Source organism: Salmo trutta, chromosome 12, assembly GCF_901001165.1.
Source record: "Salmo trutta chromosome 12, fSalTru1.1, whole genome shotgun sequence".
NCBI classification, from domain to species: domain Eukaryota; kingdom Metazoa; phylum Chordata; class Actinopteri; order Salmoniformes; family Salmonidae; genus Salmo; species Salmo trutta.
In genome coordinates this window covers 21,303,817-21,327,861 of record NC_042968.1, presented here as the reverse complement: position 1 = coordinate 21,327,861, position 24,045 = coordinate 21,303,817, and the positions used below count along the sequence as shown (strand labels likewise).

The following is a 24,045-nucleotide window of genomic DNA, read 5'->3' as shown; positions in this document are numbered from 1 at the left end:
GCTGTTAACAATAATGTCAATGCTCTAATATGATTTGTGCTATAATGGCGATTAACTGTATTCCTTTTTCACAAAATTCTAAGTCTGCTAACATTTCCTCATAAAATATTACGAATTTCAACCATTTGTATTATTTTTCACCATCTTCATTGCGAAACTTTAACTTTAAAGGAAAATCTCCGAGGTCAAGGCCTAGGTCTTGCTTATTCTTGCTGGCGGAACGAAGGTAGCACACACCCGGGTTGAATCCCACACCATATGGCAGGCTACAAACACCATTTTGGTTCATCTCAGGGCACACCGCGTGACAGGAAGAATGCCAATGCTGCGCAACATGGTAGCAAATGAACACTAGTTTCGCTACATTGTCGTAAAAGTTCAAATTCAATTGCACAGCTAAATGAATCACCACTCACATGATTTTACAAACACATTTTAATATGTATATAATAGTGTGACTACATATGACCGATTGACCTTCCATAGTTTTCCATAATCCCGCGCTAGCTACGTATTTCCGGTTAATCACACATCCTTTAGGGTTTTTGGAGCGTCGGCGAAACGAGAACAAGTAAGAGATGGCGGGTGAATTTTCTAAATTATTAGACGTCTGATATACAGCTAGCATAGAACATATTATATCGTTTTTTTAATGAAGATAAACATGCTACGTATGTGCTGTGTGATCAGCAATGGATTTGTCAATGTTTCCGAGAGAGCCGAGTGAAGAGATGTGACATTGAAGAGAAAGGCAGACAAGACAAGGGGCAAATAGGCAATGGTTGGCTAGGCTAGCTTCCTAGCTAACGTTAGCAAGGTGCCCTTTTCCTGTATGTAGTCTAACGTTTTGTGGGTATTCCTCCTCATAGTAATGTGTAGTGTTACTGTGGATTTTAGACCGGAACAGGAATATTACACAATGTTGGATGTCTGCCATGTATTTGACCTTGTGCCGGTTAGCGATGATTAGCATTGTTAGCTTGCGTGTGAGCCTTCTAGCTAGCTATCGTTTGAACCAATGTGTATAAACCCCGGATGCCTGACGGGGTGCAGTGTTGAGGTCACTGCGCAGTCATCTTGGTGGTACTCCTCAATATTTTGGAAGCAATAGAAATGCATTTATTAATTTCTACATTCGTTTTTGACACGTTCATTCTATTAGACACCTTCATGCATACTTTTACATTGAGCGTGAAACAAATAAAAACATTTAAAAAATATATTTTAGTACTAATATTACTGTCCCCAGTACAATGAATATACTTAAATACATAAAATGTTGTCCTTGAAACATTTCACTGAAATACTGTAGAATTCCTATTGCTGACTGCTTCTTGTCAGTACCAATATTGGCCGACCGGTGGCTTCAAAGCATCTCAATGACCATTACAAAGGCTGCATTCCAAACAACTTAAGACACACTATCCCCTCAGCCCTCAAATTAAGTGGACATTTCTGATGACGTCTGACGAGTATACTTTCAGGGCAAGGGGCGAGGAAGGAACGATATTTAAATGGACCGCCCTTGCCCGGAAATTCGTCACTTGTTCATCCTGCGATGATTGTTTTCAGCCACGGTAGCTTGTGGGTGCTTTATATGCGCTACAGTCAATTATGATTGCATGTCTACTTATATTAACTATATAATTATGAATATACGCCTACTGTATGATAGCTAGCAAATTAATTAGCAAACTAACTTTAGCCTGCCTAGCTGGAACTTCTGAAGAAGGATTTTTTTTTTATTTCTACAATTTCCAAATGCTAACCAAACAAAAACACAATTTAGGGGCGGCAGCGTAGCCTAGTGGTTAGAGCGTTGGACTAGTAAGGTTGCAAGATCGAATCCCCGAGCTAAATTACTTTTACGAGACGTGTGTGTGCTGTCATGTGCATTAGTAGCACAATTTCTAACCTTTTTACATTCGTTTTTACTTACAGGGCAGTCCAAATGATTAGCCAAGCAAGGGAAGTTTGCAACGTAAGCCCCGCAGCCCTCGTTTTTAGTTGAGTTTGCGAGTGTATAATTATGTTAACTCCGGGGCCTGAAGCTCCCCATAATTCAATTTGCGACGATTGGTTTGAACCAATACCTGGGCATGAGGAGATTATGAATATGATGACATTTCCTCTGAAGTCCAGATCCTTCAATTCAGTCCCATTAACCAGTTTTGCAAATGTTATTATGTCAAAACGTTCAGTACTCAACAATATATGGTGTTTCATAGAGCAACTATCGTCATTACTGCCATTACGCATGGTTTGTACTTCCAAAAAAGGTCAAAGTAAAAACACATTTTTGTTGACCTTTTTTGGAAGCGCATGCCATGCGTAACATCAGTAATAACGATAGTAGTTCTGCGAAACTCCATATTTTGATGAGTCCAGAACACAGTTTTACATAATTAAAGTTTGCAGAGCTGGCTAATGGGACTTGGAACTGAAGGATCCTGGGCGTCGGAGGAAATCTCATATTCATCCCCTTCACAATCCCAGGTACTAGTTCAGCTAACGTTAGCCTAGGTTGAATATAACTCATTATTTTCAACATAGACGTTAGCTAGCTATCTATTAGCCTGTCTGTTACCATTGAAATGTTTGGTTAATGTAAGCTTGAAATGTTCATTGCTGATGGATGGCTAGTTATGTTTAGTTTGCTAGGCAACTTTCTAGCATGGACATTTTAGCTGGGTAACTTTATCTAGGTTAACATAGCTAGCTAGTTTTTCCTATTTTTTGCCAGTTTTGTTTCTTAGATTTTTATTTGTTACAAAAACTGGTTGCTAGCTATGTGTGCTTGGGCAGTGACCATAACTAGTTGCTAAATGTCAGATTAGGGAGGCGTGCAGTTTCATAAATTATCTTGTTGAACAGTTGCTATTTTTTGACAAATTGATTAAGAATAAAACAATTTTACAAAGACCTGATGGCTAGCCGCTCGGCTATAGTTCCATGTCATCAGAATAACCTCTTTGAGATTCTTTGGTCAGTAATGTTTTGTTGCATTAGTAGCTAGCGATATTCATTTTTCATCAAGGGTTTTCTCATACATGTTATTTTCTTTCAGAATGCTGGCCACCAGAGCCCTTAGCTTTGTTGGCAAACGTGCCATTTCCACATCAATCTGTGTACGTGGGGGACATGGTGAGTGACTATGTTGGCAGCACACACCACATACTTGACCTTCATAGTATGGACCTTTAAACCACCCTCTAAATTGTACCTACCACTAAAAAGTTGGCAAACAAATGTTAACAATGGATAAAATACACCAGCATGGTTTGGAGATGTACAGTAATCAGACAATACCAGCTTATTGTAGAATTAGAGATTTAAGTTTTTTTTAGGTAAGCTGAAAAGGCAGTTACATGGCTCCCAAAGGCACACAGTATGTATTTGCATATACACATATTTGCTAAGCAGGTCCCATGCAGGTTTGAATACATGTATTTATTGGTTGTGTGTGTCAGTCCTATGTAGTAACATGGTGAGTTTCCTGCAGGTGTTGCCAAGGTAGATGACTACGCTCTCCCAGCCTACTTTGACAGGCGGGAGAACCCCCTCCCAGACGTCCAGTTTGTGACAGAGCTGAGCGCAGTGCAGAAGTCCTTAAAGGAGAAGGAGAAGGGCTCCTGGGCCACACTCTCCAATGAGGAGAAGATTGCATGTAAGTGGTTTTCACCTTTGTTGTTGAATATTTGACCGTTTTTGTTGCTTACTCAAAACAAGAAGTATTGTTTGCCTATCTGTTCTGTTAGTAGGGATATAATGATTCACCGATACGCGTCGGTCCCCGGTTCAAATGTTTAAGATGTGAGTGCATCTGTCCGTGGGAGCCCAAACCAATCAATATGTAGCATGCATCGGTAAGAACCAATTAAAATGTTACGACTCGGTTCACTAATGTTTATTACGCCCTTTTTTTTGTTGCCTTATTCTGAAAATATCTCATCTGTTTGAATTGATGCAGCCTCTCCTTCAGCCTCTCCTTCAGCCTCTCACACTTTTATGCATGTAACTGCATGTGATATTGATCTACAAGCCAGATAACTGCGCAGTGCGGAAGACGCAGCTGCTCGCTCCAACGAGAGCTAGCACTACCCTATCCCTGTTCTAATATTCGTAGGCAACATCTGCACAGCTCCTTCAGCATTTAGATGTTTTTAAAATGGCTTTTGCAATATTAAATTGGTTGTCCTTCAATTAATAAAACCTATGTAATTTGCTAGGTCATTTAGCAAGGCTTCCATCCAATTGGAATATTCTCAAATCTGCATAGAAACCCTATGCAGATTTTCTTCACACAATTTTCCATCAAATTGACTTGTTGAGGATAAAAGGCTGGCGTTGTGCACATAAAAATACATTTTGTGGTTAAATTCCCACGTACCGAATAGAAAATACATGTTAAATGGGTTTCCACTGCATTTTCAACTATACTGATGGTTTTCTCACAAAAAATGTTGTAATATAGTGAGTGTACCCACTCTGGTATTGGCACGTGCACTGTAACCATCAGGTCGCAGACACAGTGTGGGTATAGCCTACATGAGATTATTATGGACAAAAGAGAGCGATTATTTTTGTCACGGCAGCCAAGCGTCAACGATCATGTCACCAGAATAAGACCCTCTATTTATTGGGAGGGAGCATCAAGCTCATCACCTGCACTTTCACCACCCTGTGAAGTTCATCACTTATTTCACCTGTATCCTAATAAACTGTGGGAGGATCACACGTCATTGCGTGACTCCAAGTTTACTTCGATATACTGGTTATTATATCAATATTTGCTCATTAAAGCGCTTCCACCGACATTTCAAGCATAATTAATTTACAGACACCTTGTCTAGCGTATTTTGTTTTGCCGACATTTGGAAAGTTTACTGACAAATTTTCCATCGGGCATGGCATAAATCTTTTGGGTTCTGACATGTACTTTACTTGCATTAAAAGGTTGGATGGAAACCTGGTTTGTGTTACCAAATGCACGTAGAAAATAGTTTGACATGTGGTACTGTGTAGGCTACCAGAGTGGACACAACTCACATCTTGCTGATTAGGGTTTTTCGATTGCCAAGTTCACCATACAAAATATTTTTGTTCTGCTTTAAACAGTTAATGGATTTGGTCATTTTTACATGAACAGGGTAAAGGTGTATTTCATATCAAGGAGAGCAACCATTTTTGCTAGCCGCACTGGTCAGAACGGGAGAAGAGAGCAGCTCTGGTTCCAAACGGTCAATACCATTCACTTTTGAGACAGGTGAAATCAAAAGCTGGGTTATATTAATTGGCTATATTTGTAAACGCTAATTTCTTAAGATACATTTTGAGCTAGTAAAATGTATCTGGTATATGACAAGTTATAGCAGTGTGGGGACAAGACATAAATTGTCCCCCCTAATCTGATAGTGGTAGATGCTCAGTCTGCCCTATGGATCAACTCACACATTACACACACGCAGAAATACTTTTCTGTCACACAGCAAAGACAAGCCATGGTTCGTTCACTCAGCTCCGAGAAGTCAGCTCAGACAGATCAAACTCAGCTCCGTCACTATCAGATATTCATTTAGAATGGAAAATGAATGTGTTCATGCCCTTGTTAATCGCATCGACACATTCCACTAATTAAATCAAATCGTTTCAAACTACAAATATCGTTCCTGTATCGGAACCCATGTATCTAGATGCATATTGAATCGTGCTTGTAAGGATCGATGCACATCCCTACCCGTTAAGGCTGTGTTAAATGTTATCTAACAAGTCTTGCATTTTCTTTTTACCTACAGTGTACCGCATTAGCTTCAAGCAGAGCTTCGCAGAGATGAACGAGGGCACAAAGGAGTGGAAATCAGTTATCGCAGGAATGTTCTTCTTTATTGGCATGACAGGACTGGTTGTCCTATGGCAGAGGAAGTCTGGTATGTCTTCTAATAAGAAAAGGAATGGGAACATTTATTGTGGATGGAGTCTGATAATTCAGTTTTAATATACTGAACAAAAAATATCAATGCAACAATTTCAGATTTTTCTGAGTTACAGTTCAAATAAGGAAATCAGTCAATTGAAATAAATAAGTTAGGCCCTAATCTATGGATTTCACATGACTGGGTAGGGGTGCAGCCATGGGTGGGCCTTGGAGGGCATAGGCCCACTCACTGGGGAGCCAGGCCCAGCCAATCAGGATGAGGTTTTTCCCCAGAAAAGGGCTTTATTCCAGACAGAAATACTCCTCGGCATCCCCCACCCACCCTCAGACGATCCTGCAGGTGAAGAAGCCGGATGTGGAGGTCCAGGGCTGGCGTGGTAACACACGGTATGCGGTTGTGAGGCCGGCTGGACATGCTGACAAATTCTCTAAAACAACATTGGAGGCAGCTTATGGTAGAGATGGATGTTCAATTCTCTAGCAACAGCTCTGGTGGACCTTCCTGCAGTCAACATGCCAATTGCACGCTCCCTCAACTTGAGACATCTGTTACATTGTTGTGTGACAAAACTGCACATTTTAGTGGCCTTTTATTGTCCCCAGCACAAGGTGCACCTGTTTAATGATCATGCTGTTTAATCAGCTTCTTGATATGCCACAACTGTCAGGTGGATGGATGATCTTGCCAAAGGATAAATGCTCACTCACAGGGCTGTAAACAAATTTGAGCGAAATAAGCTTTTTGTGGAACATTTCTTGGCTATTTTATTTCAGCTCATAAAACATGGAGCCAACACTTTACATGTTGCATTTATATTTTTGTTCAGTGTATGTTGATGTTCATGGTTTTTCCACCACCTGTTAATAAGTCAGCATTATTTTTGCAATGAGATGGATATACAATATATTATTTTTCAGACATAATTATACAAGATATTATTTGACATAATTTAAATACTGTATTTGGCCTTCAGTGCCCCTTCAAATAAATGGGTTGCTTGTCTTCTCTGCCCAATCTATTGCCTCAACCATAATTGTTATAACTGACAAGCAACCAGGTTGGTATTGTGAAACAGAATGTTCTCAATGATGATTACCTTTGTAGATAAAATGTTCAATACAGACTATTAGAGAATAGATGTTTATAGGTGAACTTTGAGGCAGAGCCTAACAAGCTATCTGTCTCCCTGCAGTGTACGGACCTGTCCCCCCCACCTTTGAGTCAGAATGGAAAGAGAAGGAGGTGCAGAGGATGCTGGACATGAGGATCAACCCTGTGGAGGGCTTCTCAGCCAAATGGGACTATGAGAACAAGGAATGGAAGAAGTAAACCAACCATCCAGAGGACCATGTTACATACCATAACACCAACAAACGTACAAACATACCAATTCCTTGTCTGTATTTATCTATTGTCCACATTACCTCAGTCAGTACGTTTTGGAAGGCCTCTTCCTCTTAAGGTTATCATGTATTATAGAGCAAAATAAAGTTCCTATGTTTACCCAATAGTATGTCTCCACTTTGCTGTTATACTACCATGTGGAGGGTTAAATGCCACTGGAGGAGTAGGCCCTACATGTCAGGTATATGTGTAGGACTTACTATTACAAGGAGGCATAGGTGTGATATTTCCACATCCATGGTTTTCCCTATTTTTAAAACTGGCAAGATTTGTTTTCTTGCCTCTAATTGTGTGAAAATCGTACTGGGGTCAATAAGTGGTAAAGCACCATGTTTTTAGTTGCCATTTATAAGGAATGCACGCTGTAGTCCTGGATTAGGCTAGCATTTGTGGGTTTACAGGAATTAAAAATGCATAGGCTATCAGATCATTCCAATACTTAAAATGCATATCTTTAGGACATAATACAAAGCAGTAGTACTGAATTAATTTATAATCCTTTCCAGCTCTGAGATCACGAAACCCGCGCGAACTGGGTTGCATTACGGTCCCATGTACCAATGAAATCATTTATCGGAGGAAACCCGGAAGAGGATTATGGAGCGAAGGTTATACAGAGCAGCATTATGGCGATCGTCTTGTGAAGCAATGAAGACAAAGCGGTCAAAAGTACACCCATGTTGTTGATCTACAGAGGCGCAAAGTGGTCTCGCTTGTGACCGACCGACCATTTCGCAATCATTCGCACGCAGCCCTTCATGTTAGTGAAAGTCTGTCCATGTTCTTTTCCAATATTTTGCGTTGTTGCATTGAGACGTAAATACTCAGCTGTATTTTAAATACTTCATCTTTATCGCCTGCGAGAGACATGGGAAATGGAATGAACAAGGTAGGGGCCTCTGTGTTTTTGTTATTAGTGTAGCTGTTCTGTTCAATGGCGTTTGATTGTAGCAAGGCACTTCCTCCGAGGAGCGTGAACGTTGCACATAGAAATGCGCGGAATAGATTATCTGTCATGTTATTTACATCATGCAACGCTGAAGTCCTATAGTGCCCTGAATAAAACCAAAGGGTAGGCTACTCATCACACACTGTCACTTGATATAGTAACGTGATAACTCATACAGGTTTGGATTTAGGGTATCAAATGAAGAAAAACACTTAGCCCTTCTATTTTGACTGTTTTAAAGCCCGTGTTGTCATCTGTCAATCGTTGGGTGTTTAAATGTTTTGTATATACAGTACCAGTCAAGGGTTTAGCCACATGTATTCATTCAAGGTTTTGTCTTTATTTTTACTATTTTCTACATTGTAGAATAATAGCGAAGACATGAACTATGAAATAACACATGGAATCATGTAGTAGCCAAAAAAGTGTTAAACAAATTAAAATATATTTTATATTTGAGATTCTTCAATGTAGCTACCCTTTGCCTTGATGACAGCTTTATGCACTCTTGGCATTCACTCAACCAGCTTCATGAGGTAGTCACCTGGAATGCATTTCAATTAACAGGTGTGCCTTGTTAAAAGTTAATTTGTGGAATTTCTTTCCTTCTTAATGTTTGAGCCAATCGGTTGTATTGTGACAAGGTAGGGGTGGTATACAGAAGATAGCCCTATTTGGCAAAATACCAGGTCCGTATTATGGCAAGAACAGCTCAAATAAGCAAAGAGAAACAACAGTCCATCATTAATTTAAGACATGAAGGTTAGTCAATGCAGAAAATGTAAAGAACTTTGAAAGTTTCTTCAAGTGCAGTCGCAAAAACTATCAAGCCCTGTGATGAAACTGGCCCTCATGAGGACCGCCACAGGAAAGGAAGACCCAGAGTTACCTCTGCTGCAGAGGATAAGTTCATTAGAGTTGCAGCCCAAATAAATGCTTCACAGAGTTCAAGTAACAGACACATCTCAACATCCACTGTTCAGAGGAGACTGCGTGAATCAGGCCATCATGGTCAAATTGCTGTAAAGAAACCACTACTAAAGGACACCAATAAGAAGAAGAAACTTGCTTGGCCAAGAAACAAGAGCAATGGACATTAGACCAGTGGAAATCTTTTCCTTTGGTCTGATGAGTCCAAATATGAGATTTTTCGTTCCAACCGCTGTGTCTTTGTGAGACGGAGTAGGTGAACGGATCATCTCTGCATGTGTGGTTCCCACCATGAAGCATGGAGGAGGAGGTATGATGGTGTGGGATTGCTTTGCTGGTGTCATTGTGGTAATTTATTTAGAATTCAAGGCACACTTAACCAGCATAGCTATCCCAGTATTCTGCAGCGATACGCCATCCCATCTGGTTTGCGCTCAGTGGGACTATCGTTTGTTTTTCAACAGGACAATGACCCAACACACCTCCAGGCTGCATAAGGGCTATTTGACCAAGAAGGAGAGTGATGGAGTGCTGCATCAGATGACCTGGCCTCCACAATCACCCAACCTCATCCCAATTGAGATGGTTTTGGGATGAGTTGGACCTCAGAGTGAAGGAAAAGCAGCCAACAAGTGCTCAGCATATGTGGGAACTCCTTCAAGACTGTTGGAAAAGCATTCCAGGTGAAGCTGGTTGAGAGAATGCCAAGAGTGTGCAAAGGGTGGCTACTTTGAAGAATCTAAAATATATTTTTTGTTTAACACTTTTTTTTGGTTAATACATTATTCCATTTGTGTTGTTACATAGTTTTTGTCTTCACTATTATTCTACAATGTAGAAAATATTAAAAATAAAGAAAAACCCTTGAATGAGTGGGTGTGTCCACTTTTGACTGGTACTGTATATATTACACTTCTTAGTGTCCCGTTAACAGTGATGGGAGTGTCCAGAAGCACCTCTGGAATCCACTGTAATTCCACCCTGACTGAGCTCTAAGCTTATCTGAATTTCAGAGGACACAAACATCATAGGCAGGCATATACTTTTTATTTTGAAGTCTTAAATAATGCAGGAGTCTTGTAATGTCTAGATGAGATCATGATCGGATCGCTACAGCTTTATTACACAGCTTTGTGTCAACATGGCCTTAACTATCAGAGTTGGTTCAGTGCTCCTCACTCCCAGTCATGTCAGGCAATACTATGTATTACATGCCCTATAAGGCTTGACTTAGCTATGAGAACGGTTCCTGTTTGTTTTTTCAATTGGGAAAATACTGTTTGACCAAACTGGACACCTGAATACGTCTACGACCATAGATGAGGGGCATCGCTAAGGTTAAGGCCATGCTCAAATTGTGAATATCTAACTAGTGAAATGTCTCTTTGTTTTCCTATTTGCAGGTTGTTGATGGGCTCTACCTGGGAAATATCAGAGGTGAGAACAAGATTCTGTTGAAATCCATTCAGTGGTTTTATATGTTGCACAGTCAGGCATCCCACCCAAGAGACAACACTCACTCTAATTCACTAGGTGTGGCAGCAGCAGCTTGCTTGAATCCAGGGCAGCTTTCAAAAAGACTCGGGCATTTTCTTCTCTTATTGATGCACATGAGCTTTACGTTCTCTGTCCTTATGTTGTTAATACGTTACCTGCAGGTATGGTCAAATGCTACAAGGGAGAGATAACAAGATTATCTAGTGAGTGGACTATAGTTATGTATAGATCAAAATAGAGTAGAATATGGTACACAGTGGAGTGGCTTGTGTTGGTGGATTTGTTTGACAATGAATGGTGTGTGTGTGTGTGGGGGGGGGGGACTCACAGGTTCTGGCTATGGGATTTCATGATCATTGACTATAACCTTGAATAACATGTCTTACATGAGTCAGAATTAAACATTGAAATGAATTTGAACTTCCTCATACTCAGTCAGTGAATATGGGATTTTGTCTCAAATTCTAGAGAGACGTCTAATAACTTTTTGGCTCAATGAACTAAGGCACGGCCTGAATTAAGGTTGCTGCATGCATCATACTGTATCCATCAGTAGAATGTGGCAGATTTACTCCCTCTGGTAATGTTGGGGATTAATCAAAAGAAAAGTCACAAAATGTTTAAGGCAAACACATACATCATGTACAATATTGGGCAATATTTCTGCTCCTCAGCCAAGGGGGTTTCTGCCCTACCAGCTTAATGTGACATCTACCCTGCTATAATTTTAGCCATACTGATGATGGCTTCACAAGATGGTCCAAGTACTGCTCACACACTGAAAATAGCTTTAAGTGACAAGGCCAAATGATTGCTACCCAAATTACAGCTACACAGTCACAGATGCTGCTTCTGGGCAAGCCACTCCTGGGTCTTAAACACTTCAAATGATGCATTTCCTCTCTTCTTATGGCATTGCTTTGTCTACTGAGGCTCTCATAGAAATTCACTGAGAAGAATCACTGATAGACATTTTCTCCCTCCCTTCGTCTTTTCCCAGACTCTGAGAACAAAGAAAGTTTGTCCCAGAACAACATCACCCACATCCTGTCTGTGTACAACAATGCTAAACCCGTGCTGGAGGTGAGTGGGGCAGGCGGCCATAGAGGACACAAGGCCAGTTTCACAGACAGACTGAATAAATTGTTGTGTCTTGAGTCGGCTGGAGTAGGCTTCATTCTGGTTTAGTTGGTCAAGAACTGAAAATGGGATTTCATGATCATTGACTATAACCTTGAATAACAAGTCTTACATGAGTCAGACTTAAACATTGAAATGATTTTTAACTTCCTCATACTCAGTCAGTGAATATGGGATTTTGTGTCAAATTCTAGAGAGACGTCTAATAACTTTTTGGGTCAGTATTCAGTTCCTTGGATTTGATTCATAGGAATTTTGTAGTGTAATGAAATCTGTACAGTATGACATAATTTTGTAGAAGTGGAAAACATAGATTTTGTAGTACACAGTTGAAGCCAGCTGGGGGTAGTGGTGTCTCACAGTTTAATACATACCAGTGACATTGGGCTGTAGAACTTTAGACCAGCGGTCCCCAACCCCCGGGCCGCGGACCGGTACCGGTCCGTGGGTCATTTGGTACCGGGCCGCAGAGAAAGAATAAATAACTTACATTATTTCCGTTTGATTTATTATCTGAGTCTGAACAATGTTTTATTTTGAAAAATGAACGCGGAGCACAGACACCTTCTCTTATACACAGAAATAAGATGGTTATCCCGAGGGAGATCGCTGGCCAGAGTGTTTGAATTACCAGAGCCGCTGCAGAGATTTCTCTCAGAAAAAAAGTCACCGTTGGCAGCACATTTCAGTGACGAGGAATGGGTCGCAAAACACGCTTACTTGTGCGACATATTCAACCTGCTCAATGAACTCATCGGTCACTTCAGGGGAAAATTACAACTGTCTTCAAGTTGGCAGATAAAGTAGCTGCATTTAAAGCCAAACTGGGTTTGTGGGGACGGCGCGTGAACAGAGATTTTAATACCCTGAGATTTGACATGTTTCAAACATTCGCGGGGATTTTGGAAGAGACTGAGCCCGAGCCTTCATTGTCCCAGCTGGTGCACGATCACCTGTCTTTGCTTTTAAAAGAGTTTGAGCGCTACTTCCCAACCACAAAAGACCCACGAACTGCCAAGGAATGGATCCGCGACCCATTTGTCAACAAACCAGGTGAATCCAGCATGTCTATGCAAGAAGAAGATCAACTGCTGGAGATCGCAAATGACGGCGGCCTTAAAAGTATGTTCGAGACTCTGCCGGTGTTCTGGATTAAAGTCACGGCAGAATACCCTGAGATCGCCACAACAGCACTGAAAACCCTGTTGCCATTTCCGACATCCTATTTGTGTGAAGCGGGACTTTCTGCAGTGACAGCAACCAAAACAAAATGTCGGAGTAGACTGGACATTAGCAACACACTTCGGGTGTCATTGTCTCCCATTACCCCTAGATGGGACCGTCTCGTTGCAGAGAAACAAGCTCAGGGCTCCCACTGATTTAGCGTTATGGTAAGTTATATTTTTCATGCACTTTATATTTGTTTTTGTGTTGTATCTTATGTTTAAGGCATGTTTAAACGTTACCATAGCGACCAGAGAGTGTTAGGGGGCAGAGAGGATGTTACTCATGTTATGTTGTTGGTGCGATGTTACGAGGACGCTGCTAATAAAGTTGCATACGAGTACACAGTGGATTCACGTTTATTATTATATTTAAAAAATACCACCGTTTTTATGCCGGTCGTATCATATTATTTGGTGTATTTATCCGCCACACCTTAAAGGCCGGTCCTTGAAAATATTGTCTGACATTAAAACTGTCCGTGGCAGAAAAAAGGTTGGGGACCGCTGCTTTAGACAAAGCTTAAACTGTTCATTAAAGCACTTCACTCTACCCTGAAGCATCAAGTATTTGTTTTATTTGACCTATGGGGTCCATTTATAAAACTCAGTTGAGTATGTGTGTGCATTTACTTGACTCATCCAACAACAATGTGCAGTTGATGACCACACACCTTACCTACTAATTACTATGCTAATTGTCGGAAAGTGAATGATATACAGCTGATAAACTGTACTGTGAATCCATGTAGATGGTATGTGTTGTGTGCAGAACAAAACTGACCTTTGTGTTTGTACTCCTTTTTGTTTACCTCTCACAGGACATGACCTACCTGTGTATCCACGCAGCTGATGCGTCTAGCCAGAACCTGTGAGTTACCCCCCCCCCCCACACACACACACACACACACCATTCATTGTCAAACAAATCCACCAACACAAGCCACTCCACTGTGTACCATCGTCAGAGGTCCCTCTTTTCTTCCTGTGAACAAGACATGACTCATGTGTCATATTGTTTCAACAACATCAGTTGAACGTAACTCTTCAGTTTGACTCCAGGGTGTCACGCAGGCAGGAAAAGTAGATTAGTCACTTTGTCGTTGAAACAACTGAAATAAGCCTGGAAGTCTTTTAAAGGTTCATACAATATGTATCAGGTAGAGATTAACAAGGTACCTACAGTATCAAGTCAGGGATCAATAATAATAATAAGACCTGAAAGTCTAAAGGACTTTGAGAGAAAGACATCTCAGTTTGACTTGTCTGGCTTGGCTATCAGAGCAGGAAAGAGTGTGGAGATGGTGCAGTATTTTAAATGGCTGTAGTTTTATATAGACCCCATCACCACTGTGTGAAATGAGCTAGATAGACTGCTGCTGCTTCACGTGTGTTATCAAGTCCCCCTCTGTCATTATAGCAGCAGACAAAAACATTTACTTCTCTGTCTCTAAGCTGCTCTCATGTTTGGTGGGTCGCCATTGGCATACTACCATTTAGTATAAATACTGAAAATGTTATAAAACAAGTTTCAGAAATGTAACAGTTGAAAATAAAAACTAATCGGGTTGGAACCGAAGAAAAGAAAATGCCTGGAACGTAAAATAACGTTATTAAAGGGTGTCCTTGCTTTTGAAATAAAGGTTCTGTTCCAGAACAGTATGGATCACTTTCATTCCCGGTTCCATTTCTGTTCCTTGAAAAATGCCATTATTTTCCGGTTTTCAGTTCTGTTCCCTGAACCGGTTCCAACCCATGAAAATAATAGTACAAATGCTGAAACACACGAGAATCATTTCAGTAGTAAGGGACTCCGACTCTAGTGTTGTTGTGGTCATTGGAGGCATGTCTTTCATGTCACTTGATTACACATTGTGGTTATTTGAAAATAAAAGTAGTGTCAGAGTCCCCCTAGCATCACATGGTAACCCTGTGATGTCTCTCCAAGTGACTTGACAGCTGAGGGTAGAGTCCCTGTAGCACTGAGAGTGTTCTCCTCAGCTCTGCTCTGCTCTGTGTGGGTGTCCTTCCTTCCACCCATGCCATTATCACTTTCACATTCAGTCTTTAGTTGAATATTTTCCCGGTATTTAAAAAATGTTCCATCCCGAGAATAAATCACTTTTCTCTCGGGCACCTGATATTTCCCTCCAAAACCGGAAGTGTCATTCCAAAGCATGTAAAACATATACACTGAGTGTACCAAACATTAGGAACACCTTCCTAATATTGAGTTGCTCCCCCTTTTGCCCTCAGAACAGCCTCAATTCATCGGAGCATGGACTCTACAAGGTGTCGAAAGCATTCCACAGGAATGCTGGCACATGTTGACTCCAATGCTTTCCCACAGTTAACTGGATGTCCTTTGGGTAGTGGACCATTCTTGATACACACAGAATATTGTTGAGCGTGAAAAAAATCCAGCAGTGTTGCAGTTCTTGATACTCAAACTGATGCACCTGACACCTACTACCATACCCTGTTCAAAGGCACTTCAATATTTTGTCTTGCCCATTCACCCAATGAATGGCACACATACACAATCCATGTCTCAATTGTCACAAGGCTTAAAAAAATTTTTCCACCTGTCTCTTCCCCTTCTTGTACACTGATTGAAGTGGATTTAACAAGTGATATCATTAAGTGATGATAGTTTTCACCTGGATTAGAGGTCATGGCCGATTTAATTAGGGCCGATTTTCAAGTTTTCATAACAATCGGTAAACAGCTTATTATGGCCGATTACACTGCAATCTATGAGGAGACTGCGTGGCAGGCTGACCACCTGTTACGCGAGTGCAGCATCAAAAGGACCTTGTGGCTGCAAGGAGCCAAGGTAAGCTGCTAGCTGGCATTAAACTTATCTTATAAAAAACAATCAATCTTTACATAATCACTAGTTAACTACACATGGTTGATGATATTACCAGGTTAACTAGCTTGTTCTGCATGTTAAAAGGCACCACCAGCTTTCATATGTTCTCATGTTCTGAGCAAGGAACTTAAACGTTAGCTTTTTTACATGGCACATATTCCACTTTTACTTTCTTCTCCAACAGTGTTTTTACATTATTTAAACCAAATTGAACATGTTTCATTATTCATGAGACTAAATTGATTTTATTTATGTATTATATTAAGTTAAAATAAAAGTGTTCATTGTACATTCAGTATTGTTGTAATTGTCATTTATTACAAATATATGTATAAAAATCGGCCGATTAATCGGTATCGGCTTTTTTTGGACCTCCAATAATAGATATCGGTGTTGAAAAATCATAGTTGGTCGACCTCTAACCTGGATTCACTTGTTCAGTCTATGTCATAGAAAGAACAATATTTTGTACACTGGGCAAGTATGTCTGGAATAGATTAGAGCTTTGATCGGCATGAAAATTCAAGCCTGATGCTACCTGAGCCTGATTAAAGACATTTTATGAGCTCTGCATTAAAGACATTTTATGAGCCTAAGCCCAAATGATTGTGTCGTTATCCAATAACTTATCCATAGCCGCACATTACGCGGGACAGAAAAACATAAAAGCCGATAGATGTAGCTATGCCCTCTTGGATAAATAAATGAAACAAGCTCCAGTAATCTTTTTGAGTGTAGACTGTATTACTGTATTGTATTGTATTATATGGACTATGTGCCCTGGACACCATATGTGAATTGATTGCCCCCCATCTATCTTCAGAGTTCGTTCTGTTAGGTGACCTAAACTGGGATATGCTTATCAACCCGGCCGCCATACAGTCTAAGCTAGATGCCCTCAATCTCACACAAATTAGGAACCCACCAGGCACAACCCTAAATCCGTAAACATGGGCACCCTCATAGATATTATCCTGACCAACTTGCCCTCCAAATACACCTCTGCTGTTTTCAACCAGGATCTCAGCAATCACTGCCTCATTGCCTGCGTCCACAATGGGTCCGTGGTCAAACGACCACCCCTCATCACTGTCAAACGCTCCCTAAAACACTTCTGCGAGCAGGCCTTTCTAATCAACCTGGCCCGAGTATCCTGGAAGGATATTGATCTCATCCCGTCAGTAGAGGATGCCTGGTTGTTCTTTAAAATGTAAAAGTAATTTCCTCACCATCTTCAATAAGCATGCCCCTTTCAAAATGTAGAACTAAGAACAGATATAGCCAATGGTTCACTCCAGACCTGACTTCCCTCAACCAGCACAAAAACATCCTGTAGTGTACTGCACTAGCATCGAATAGTCCCTGCGATATATGCAACTTTTCAGGGAAGTCATGAACCAATACACACAGTCAGTTAGGAAAGCAAAGGCTAGCTTTTTCAAACAGAAATTTGCATCCTGTAGCTCTAACTCCGGAATGTTTTGGGACACTGTAAAGTCCATGGAGAATTAGAGCACCTTCCCCAGCTGCTCACTGCACTGAGGCTAGGAAACACTGTCACCGATAAATCCACGATAATCGAGAATTTCAACAAGCATTTCTCTATGGCTGGCCATGCTTTCCTCCTGGCTACCCCAACCCCGGCCAACAGCTCCGGACCCCCCGCAGCTACTTGCCCAAGCCTCCCCTATTTCTCCTTCAACCAAATCCAGATAGCAGATGTTCTGAAAGAGCTGCAAAACCTGGACTCTTACAAATCAGCTTGGCTAGACATTTTGGACCCTCTCTTTCAAAAATGATCTGCTTCCATTGTTGCAACCCCTATTACTAGTCTGTTCAACCTCCCTTTCGTATCATCCGAGATCCTTAAAGATTGGAAAGCTGCTGCGGTCATCCCCCTCTTCAAAGGGGGTGACACTCTAGACCCAAACTGTTACAGACCTATATCCATCCTGCCCTGCCTTTCTAAAGTCTTCGAAAGACAAGTTAACAAACAGATCACTGACCATTTCGAATCCCACCGTACCTTCTCCGCTGTGCAATCCGGTTTCCGAGCTGGTCACGGGTGCACCTCAGCCACGCTCAAGGTACTAAACAATATCATAATCGCAATCGATAAAAGACAGTACTGTGCAGCCGTCTTCATCGACCTGGCCAAGGCTTTCGACTCTGTCAATCACTGTATTCTTATCGGCAGACTCAACAGTCTTGGTTTTTCAAATGACTGCCTCGCCTGGTTCACCAACTACTTCTCTGATAGAGTTCAGTGTGTCAAATCGGAGAGGGCCTGTTGTCCGGACCTCTGGTAGTCTCTATGGGGGTACCACAGGGTTCAATTCTCGGGCCGACTCTTTTCTCTGTATATATCAACGATGTCGCTCTTGCTGCGGGTGACTCCTTGATTCACCTCTACGCAGACGACACCATTCTGTATACTTCTGGCCCTTCTTTGGACACTGTGTTAACAAACCTCCGAACAAGCTTCAATGCCATACAACACTCCTTCCGTGGCCTCCAACTGCTCTTAAACGCTAGTAAAACCAAATGCATGCTCTTCAACCGATCGCTGCCCGCACCTGCCCGCCCGACTAGCATCACTACTCTGGATGGTTCTGACTTAGAATATGTGGACAACTACAAATACCTAGGTGTCTGGCTAGACTGTAAACTCTCCTTCCAGACTCATATTAAGCATCACCTATCCAAAATTACATCTAGAGTCGGCTTCCTATTTCGCAACAAAGCCTCTTTCACTCATGCTGCCAAACATACCCTCGTAAAACTGACTATCCTACTGATCCTCGACTTCGGCAATGTCATTTACAAAATAGCCTCCGACACTCTACTCAGCAGACTGGATGCAGTCTATCACAGTGCCATCCGTTTTGTCACCAAAGCCTCATATACCACCCACCACTGCGACCTGTATGCTCTTGTCGGCTGGCCCTTGCTACGTATTCGTCGCCAGACCCACTGGCTCCAGGTCATCTATAAGTCTTTGCTAGGTAAATCTCTGCCTTATCTCAGCTCACTGGTCACCTTAACAACACCCACCCATAGCACGCGCTCCAGCAGGTATATCTCACTGGTCATCCCCAAAGCCAACATCTCCTTTGGCCGCCTTTTCTTACAGTTCTCTGCTGCCAATGACTGGAACGAATTGCAAAAATCGCTGAAGTTGGAGACTTATCTCTCCTTCACTAATGTTAAGCATCAGCTATCTGTCAGCCACTGTTTAAAATCAATTTTTATGACATTTTTCTCGTAAAAAAGCGATAATATTCCGACCGGGAATCTGCATTAAGGTAAACAGACGAAAGAAAATAAAGCATGGGGTCGACTCGGGCACGCGCCTAAGCCCATTGTCCTCTGATCGGCCACTTGTCAAAAGCGATAATGTGTTTCAGCCTGGGGCTGCCTCGATATCGTTCAGCTTTTTCCCGGGCTCTGAGAGCCTATGGGAGCCGTAGGAAGTGTCACGTTACAGCAAAGATCCTCAGTCTTCAATAAACAGAGGCAAGAAGAACAACAACTTGTCAGACAGGCCACTTCCTGCATGGAATCTTCTCAGGTTTTTGCCTGCCATATGAGTTCTGTTATACTCACAGACACCATTCAAACAGTTTTAGAAACTTTAGGGTGTTTTCTATCCAAAGCCAATAATTATATGCATATTCTAGTTACTGGGCAGGAGTAGTAACCAGATTAAATCGGGTACGTTTTTTATCCGGCCGTGTAAATACTGCCCCCTAGCCCTAACAGGTTAATGTGCTTAATTTTAAGAAGTTATTTGGCCACTTTAGTTGTGATACAAACCTTATCAAAACCTATAGGTCTATGGGCTAGGCTACATGAGGTGTGCGACTACGATTTGATAAAGTCACAAAAAAAGGCATGTGCTGTTTCTTGACTTAAGCTGGGCATCAAGTGATAATATATAATTCACAAGTGATAGGCTACTATTGTCACTCATCAGACTATTCTTGATTTAATTTTGTCTTTTCAAATACTAAATAATATATGTGTGACATTTTATTTGATTTAGAATAGACCATTATTGAAAAAATACATCTATGCACTTAAATAGCGAAGGGAGGACGCTTTTCCTGTGGTTCATTTTCATGCCAGCTTTGTAGGCTATACTCATGTTGTAAAGAGAAGCAATGTGCTTAATATTAGGAAAGTTGAGAAATAAATATAGTAGGCCTAGCCTATAGAAAGCTGATGGGATCCTCCTCTTTTTAATAGAGGCCATCACTCTGTTTTCTCACTCAATTGCATAGCCTATAGAAATGTTGCACAACATGAGCTCATGGGCTCTCATGAAGTGTTTGATTAGATTTTCAATTACATTTGCATTGATGTCAGAGTGATTAGAGGGACAAAAGAGTGCTGAGAATCAGGCAGTTAGGTAGGCTACTAATGACCATCAGCAGGATCAGAGCTTGGAGAAGCCTAATTACCGTGACTAAACGGTCACCTGTAATTTGACTGCCGTCATGACTCGTGACCACTTGTGTGGTGGTAATACGGTCACCATAACAGCCCTAATATACATTTCTTTAATTAGCATATATACCTTTAATAATAGTTCCCCTAATGTTGTGCGATGTGCATTTTAGCCTCCTCTTTCTCTCTCTCGCTCTGTTGTTGCTTCATTCCTTCTTTTTTTCAAGAGTTAAATTAAATACGTTTCATTGTCTTTATCTTCATTGTAATGACATGCTTGAATAATGTAGGGCTAGAATAAGATCCAATCACTTTTCTTCACGAAGATTGAATGGTTATGGGTCTGAACAAATAAACTGCTTTAGCCTACCACCATCGCCTGTTCTCTCTTCTTTTAAACTCCCGGTAAGTTCTATTGGCTGCTGTATTTAACGTTCAGCAAACAAGAGCTTGCATCCCTCTTCGAATATAGGAAATGCAACAACAACAAAAATGTCTGGCAAGCTTTTTCTGGGACAACAAGAGCTAAGGAGCGTTTTTTATTAAGGAGAGAGGCCAGTGGAGCGGAGGTAAATATTGCGCCAAAGACAGAGGCTATAAGTTAGAAGCTTATGCATAAACCCATCATTCATTCGCTAAATATAAAGCTAGTACTGCATTGGATTTATTTCCTGAAAGTCAAAAGTTTGGACACACCTACTCATTCAAGGGTTTTTCTTTATTTTTACTACTTTCTACATTGTAGAATAATAGTGAAGACATCAAAACTATGAAATAACACAGATGGAATCATGTAGTAACCAAAAAAGTGTTAAACAAATAAAAAAAAAAAAAATTTTTAGATTCATCAAAGTAGCCACCCTTTGCCTTGATTTTGGCATTCTCACTTTTGGCAGTCTCTCAACCGACTTCACCTGGAATGCTTTTCCAAAAGCCTTGAAGGAGTTCCCACATATGCTGAGCACTTGTTGCCTACTTTTCCTTCACTCTGCGGTCCAACTCATCCCAAACCATCTCAATTGGGTTGAGGTCGGGTGATTGTGGAGGCCAGGTCATCTGATGCAGCACTCCCTCACTCTCCTTCATGGTCAAATAGCCCTTACACAGCCTGGAGGTGTGTTGGGTCATTGTCCTGTTGAAAAACAAACGATAGTCCCACTAATCACAAACCAGTTGGGATGGCGTATCGCTGCAGAACGGATGATCTCCACATGTGTGGCTCCGACCATGGAGCATGGAGGAGGTGGTGTGATGGTGTGGGGGTACTTTGATGGTGACACTGTCGGTAATTTATTTAGAATTCAAGGCACACTTAACCAGCATGGCTACCACAGCATTCACCTATTCTGCGTCTCACAAAGACATGGCGGTTGGAACCAAAAATCTAAATTTTGGACTCATCTGACAAAAGGACAGATTTCCACCAGTCTAATGTCCATTGCTCGTGTTTCTTGGCCAAGCAAGTCTCTTCTTATTGGTGTCCTTTAGTCAGGGTTTCTTTGCAGCAATTTGACCATGAAGGCCTGATTTCACACAGTCTCCTCTGAACAGTTGATGTTGAGATGTGTCTGTTACTTGAACTCTGAAGCATTTATTTGGGCTGCAATTTCTGAGGCTGGTAACTCTAATGAACTTATCCTCTGCAGCAGAGGTAACTCTGGGTCTTCCTTTCCTGTGGTGGTCGTCATGAGAGCCAGTTTCATCACAGCGCTTGATGGTTTTTGCGACTGCACTTGAAGATACTTTCAAAGTTCTTGAAATGTTCCGTATTGACTGATCTTCATGTCTTAAAGTAATGATGGATTGTCATTTCTCTTTGCTTATTTGAGCTGTTCTTGCCATAACATGGACTTGGTCTTTTACCAAATAGGGCTTCTGTATACCAACCCTACCTTGTTACAACACAACTGATTACCTCAAACGCATTAAGAAGGATAACAATTCCACAAATTAACTTTTAACAAGGCACACCTTTTAATTGAAATGCATTCCAGGTGACTACCTTATGAAGCTGGTTGAGTGAATGCCAAAAGTGTGCAAAGCTGTCATCAAGGCAAAGGGTGGCTATTTTGAAGAATCGCATATAAAATATATTTTGATTTATTTAACACTTTTTTGGTTTCTACATGATTGCATATGTGTTATTTCATAGTTTTGATGTCTTCACTATTATTCTACAATGTAGAAAATAGTAAAAATAAAGAAAAAACATGGAATGAGTAGGTGTGTCCAAACCTTTGACTGGTTGTGTGTGTGTGTGTGTGTGTGTGTGTGTGTGTGTGTGTGTGTGTGTGTGTGTGTGCATGTATGTGTGTATTTTTTTATGGATTATCTATTTTTAAATGCAATTTGAATATAGTTGATAGAGAGAGACTGTGAGAGAGCAACGATATTCGAGTGATAGGCTGTTTTAAAACCCTGCAGCTGCAAGAAATAAATAAAATAATCTTTACAAAAAACTTGGTGACCCCCGAAAGCCAGATGGAGATGTATAAATTAGATGTGTATTCAGTCCCTATATTACTCTACCATAGGCAATGCTGCATGAAATGTAGGGTCTACCTGTCACAAGAAAAAAGTTACCATGGCGAGATGATTTGTCCAGCAGATATCAAATAGAAGGCCATCGAGAAGCCAGATTTATACATCACATATAATGTAACAGTTCCATTTCACGTCATGCTGTTCGTATAAATCATTTATTATAATCTACCGGTTTCTCACAGTTATTTACTCCAGGAAAAGGGAGTTGGTTTGGGCAGTAAATCTCAGTAACCCGGTTTCAGTTATTCAACTCTGGTCTTTAGTCATACTTTAGTCATAACCTTTGTGCCACGCACCACTATTAGAGCTCCTATAAGAGAGAGCTAGCTACTCCCCTGGTACCTATGACCTGCACCATCTGTTGAGTTTGTTCTGTGTCCACTGTCCACATTAATTACTGCTCATTACATTAGTATTGTAGCACGCTGTGTAGCGCAGTAAGGATAACTTCCAGGGTGGACACTCCTACCCTGCTTTTCATACCTGGACAGAAACACCCTGTCTGCCAGTCAGTCAGAAAGAGACAGACACTAGTGTTAAAGACATTCTCCGTAACGCGACTACTAAGTCTTTTTTTTAAACCTCCCGCAAGCAGAGCATAACTCAGTCAGTCTGTCAATCACTTGTCTTCTCAGAGGAAAATAAGAAGGAGAGAGATGATGATGATAATAATGATGAGGGTGGTTGGAGGTTGGGGAGGAGGGGATGTTGTTGTTGGGTTGGGGGGCCTCTGACCCCCCCTGTCGCAACCAACTGGTCTGCAGGCAGCAGGAAGGAAGCCTTGCTGTGACATCCTGCTGTGCCACGGTCACCAGGCCTATTATAGTCCCTCTCTGTCACAATCCCTAGGCTGGGAAAACAGGGCTAACGGTCGTCCCGCTGGTTTCATCACGTCCCCCTGTTCCCCGCTTTTAGAGACCAGGCCAGGGACTGACATAGCTAGGGGCCCTAGGGGCTTGGACTTTATGTGTAACTCTGTGTTGTTGTTTTTGTCGCACTGCTTTGCTTTATCTTGGCCAGGTCGCAGTTGTAAAGGAGAACTTGTTTTCAACTGGCCTACCTGGTTAAATAAAGGTGAAATAAATAAATATCTGTGAG

General features: G+C 41.3%; 2 protein-coding genes across 2 annotated transcripts in view; both read left to right on the top strand.

The window, feature by feature from the left end:
• The first annotated feature begins 436 nt into the window (after positions 1-436).
• LOC115203170 (cytochrome c oxidase subunit 4 isoform 1, mitochondrial) lies at positions 437-7,445 on the top strand. Its single transcript, XM_029767598.1, has 5 exons — positions 437-571; positions 3,068-3,144; positions 3,503-3,667; positions 5,796-5,927; positions 7,129-7,445. The coding sequence occupies exons 2-5, from the start codon at positions 3,069-3,071 to the stop codon at positions 7,263-7,265; spliced, it is 510 nt and encodes a 169-aa protein (XP_029623458.1). The 5' UTR covers positions 437-571; position 3,068; the 3' UTR covers positions 7,266-7,445.
• Positions 7,446-7,922: 477 nt separating this feature from the next.
• The window catches only part of LOC115203168 (dual specificity protein phosphatase 22-A), a 29,014-nt gene continuing 12,891 nt past the window's right edge, over positions 7,923-24,045 (top strand). The window contains exons 1-4 of the mRNA XM_029767596.1: positions 7,923-8,229; positions 10,623-10,656; positions 11,717-11,799; positions 13,901-13,950. Of these exons, the coding sequence (XP_029623456.1) occupies positions 8,209-8,229; positions 10,623-10,656; positions 11,717-11,799; positions 13,901-13,950 (188 nt within the window). The 5' untranslated portion in view covers positions 7,923-8,208. The remainder of the gene's footprint in view (positions 8,230-10,622; positions 10,657-11,716; positions 11,800-13,900; positions 13,951-24,045) is intronic.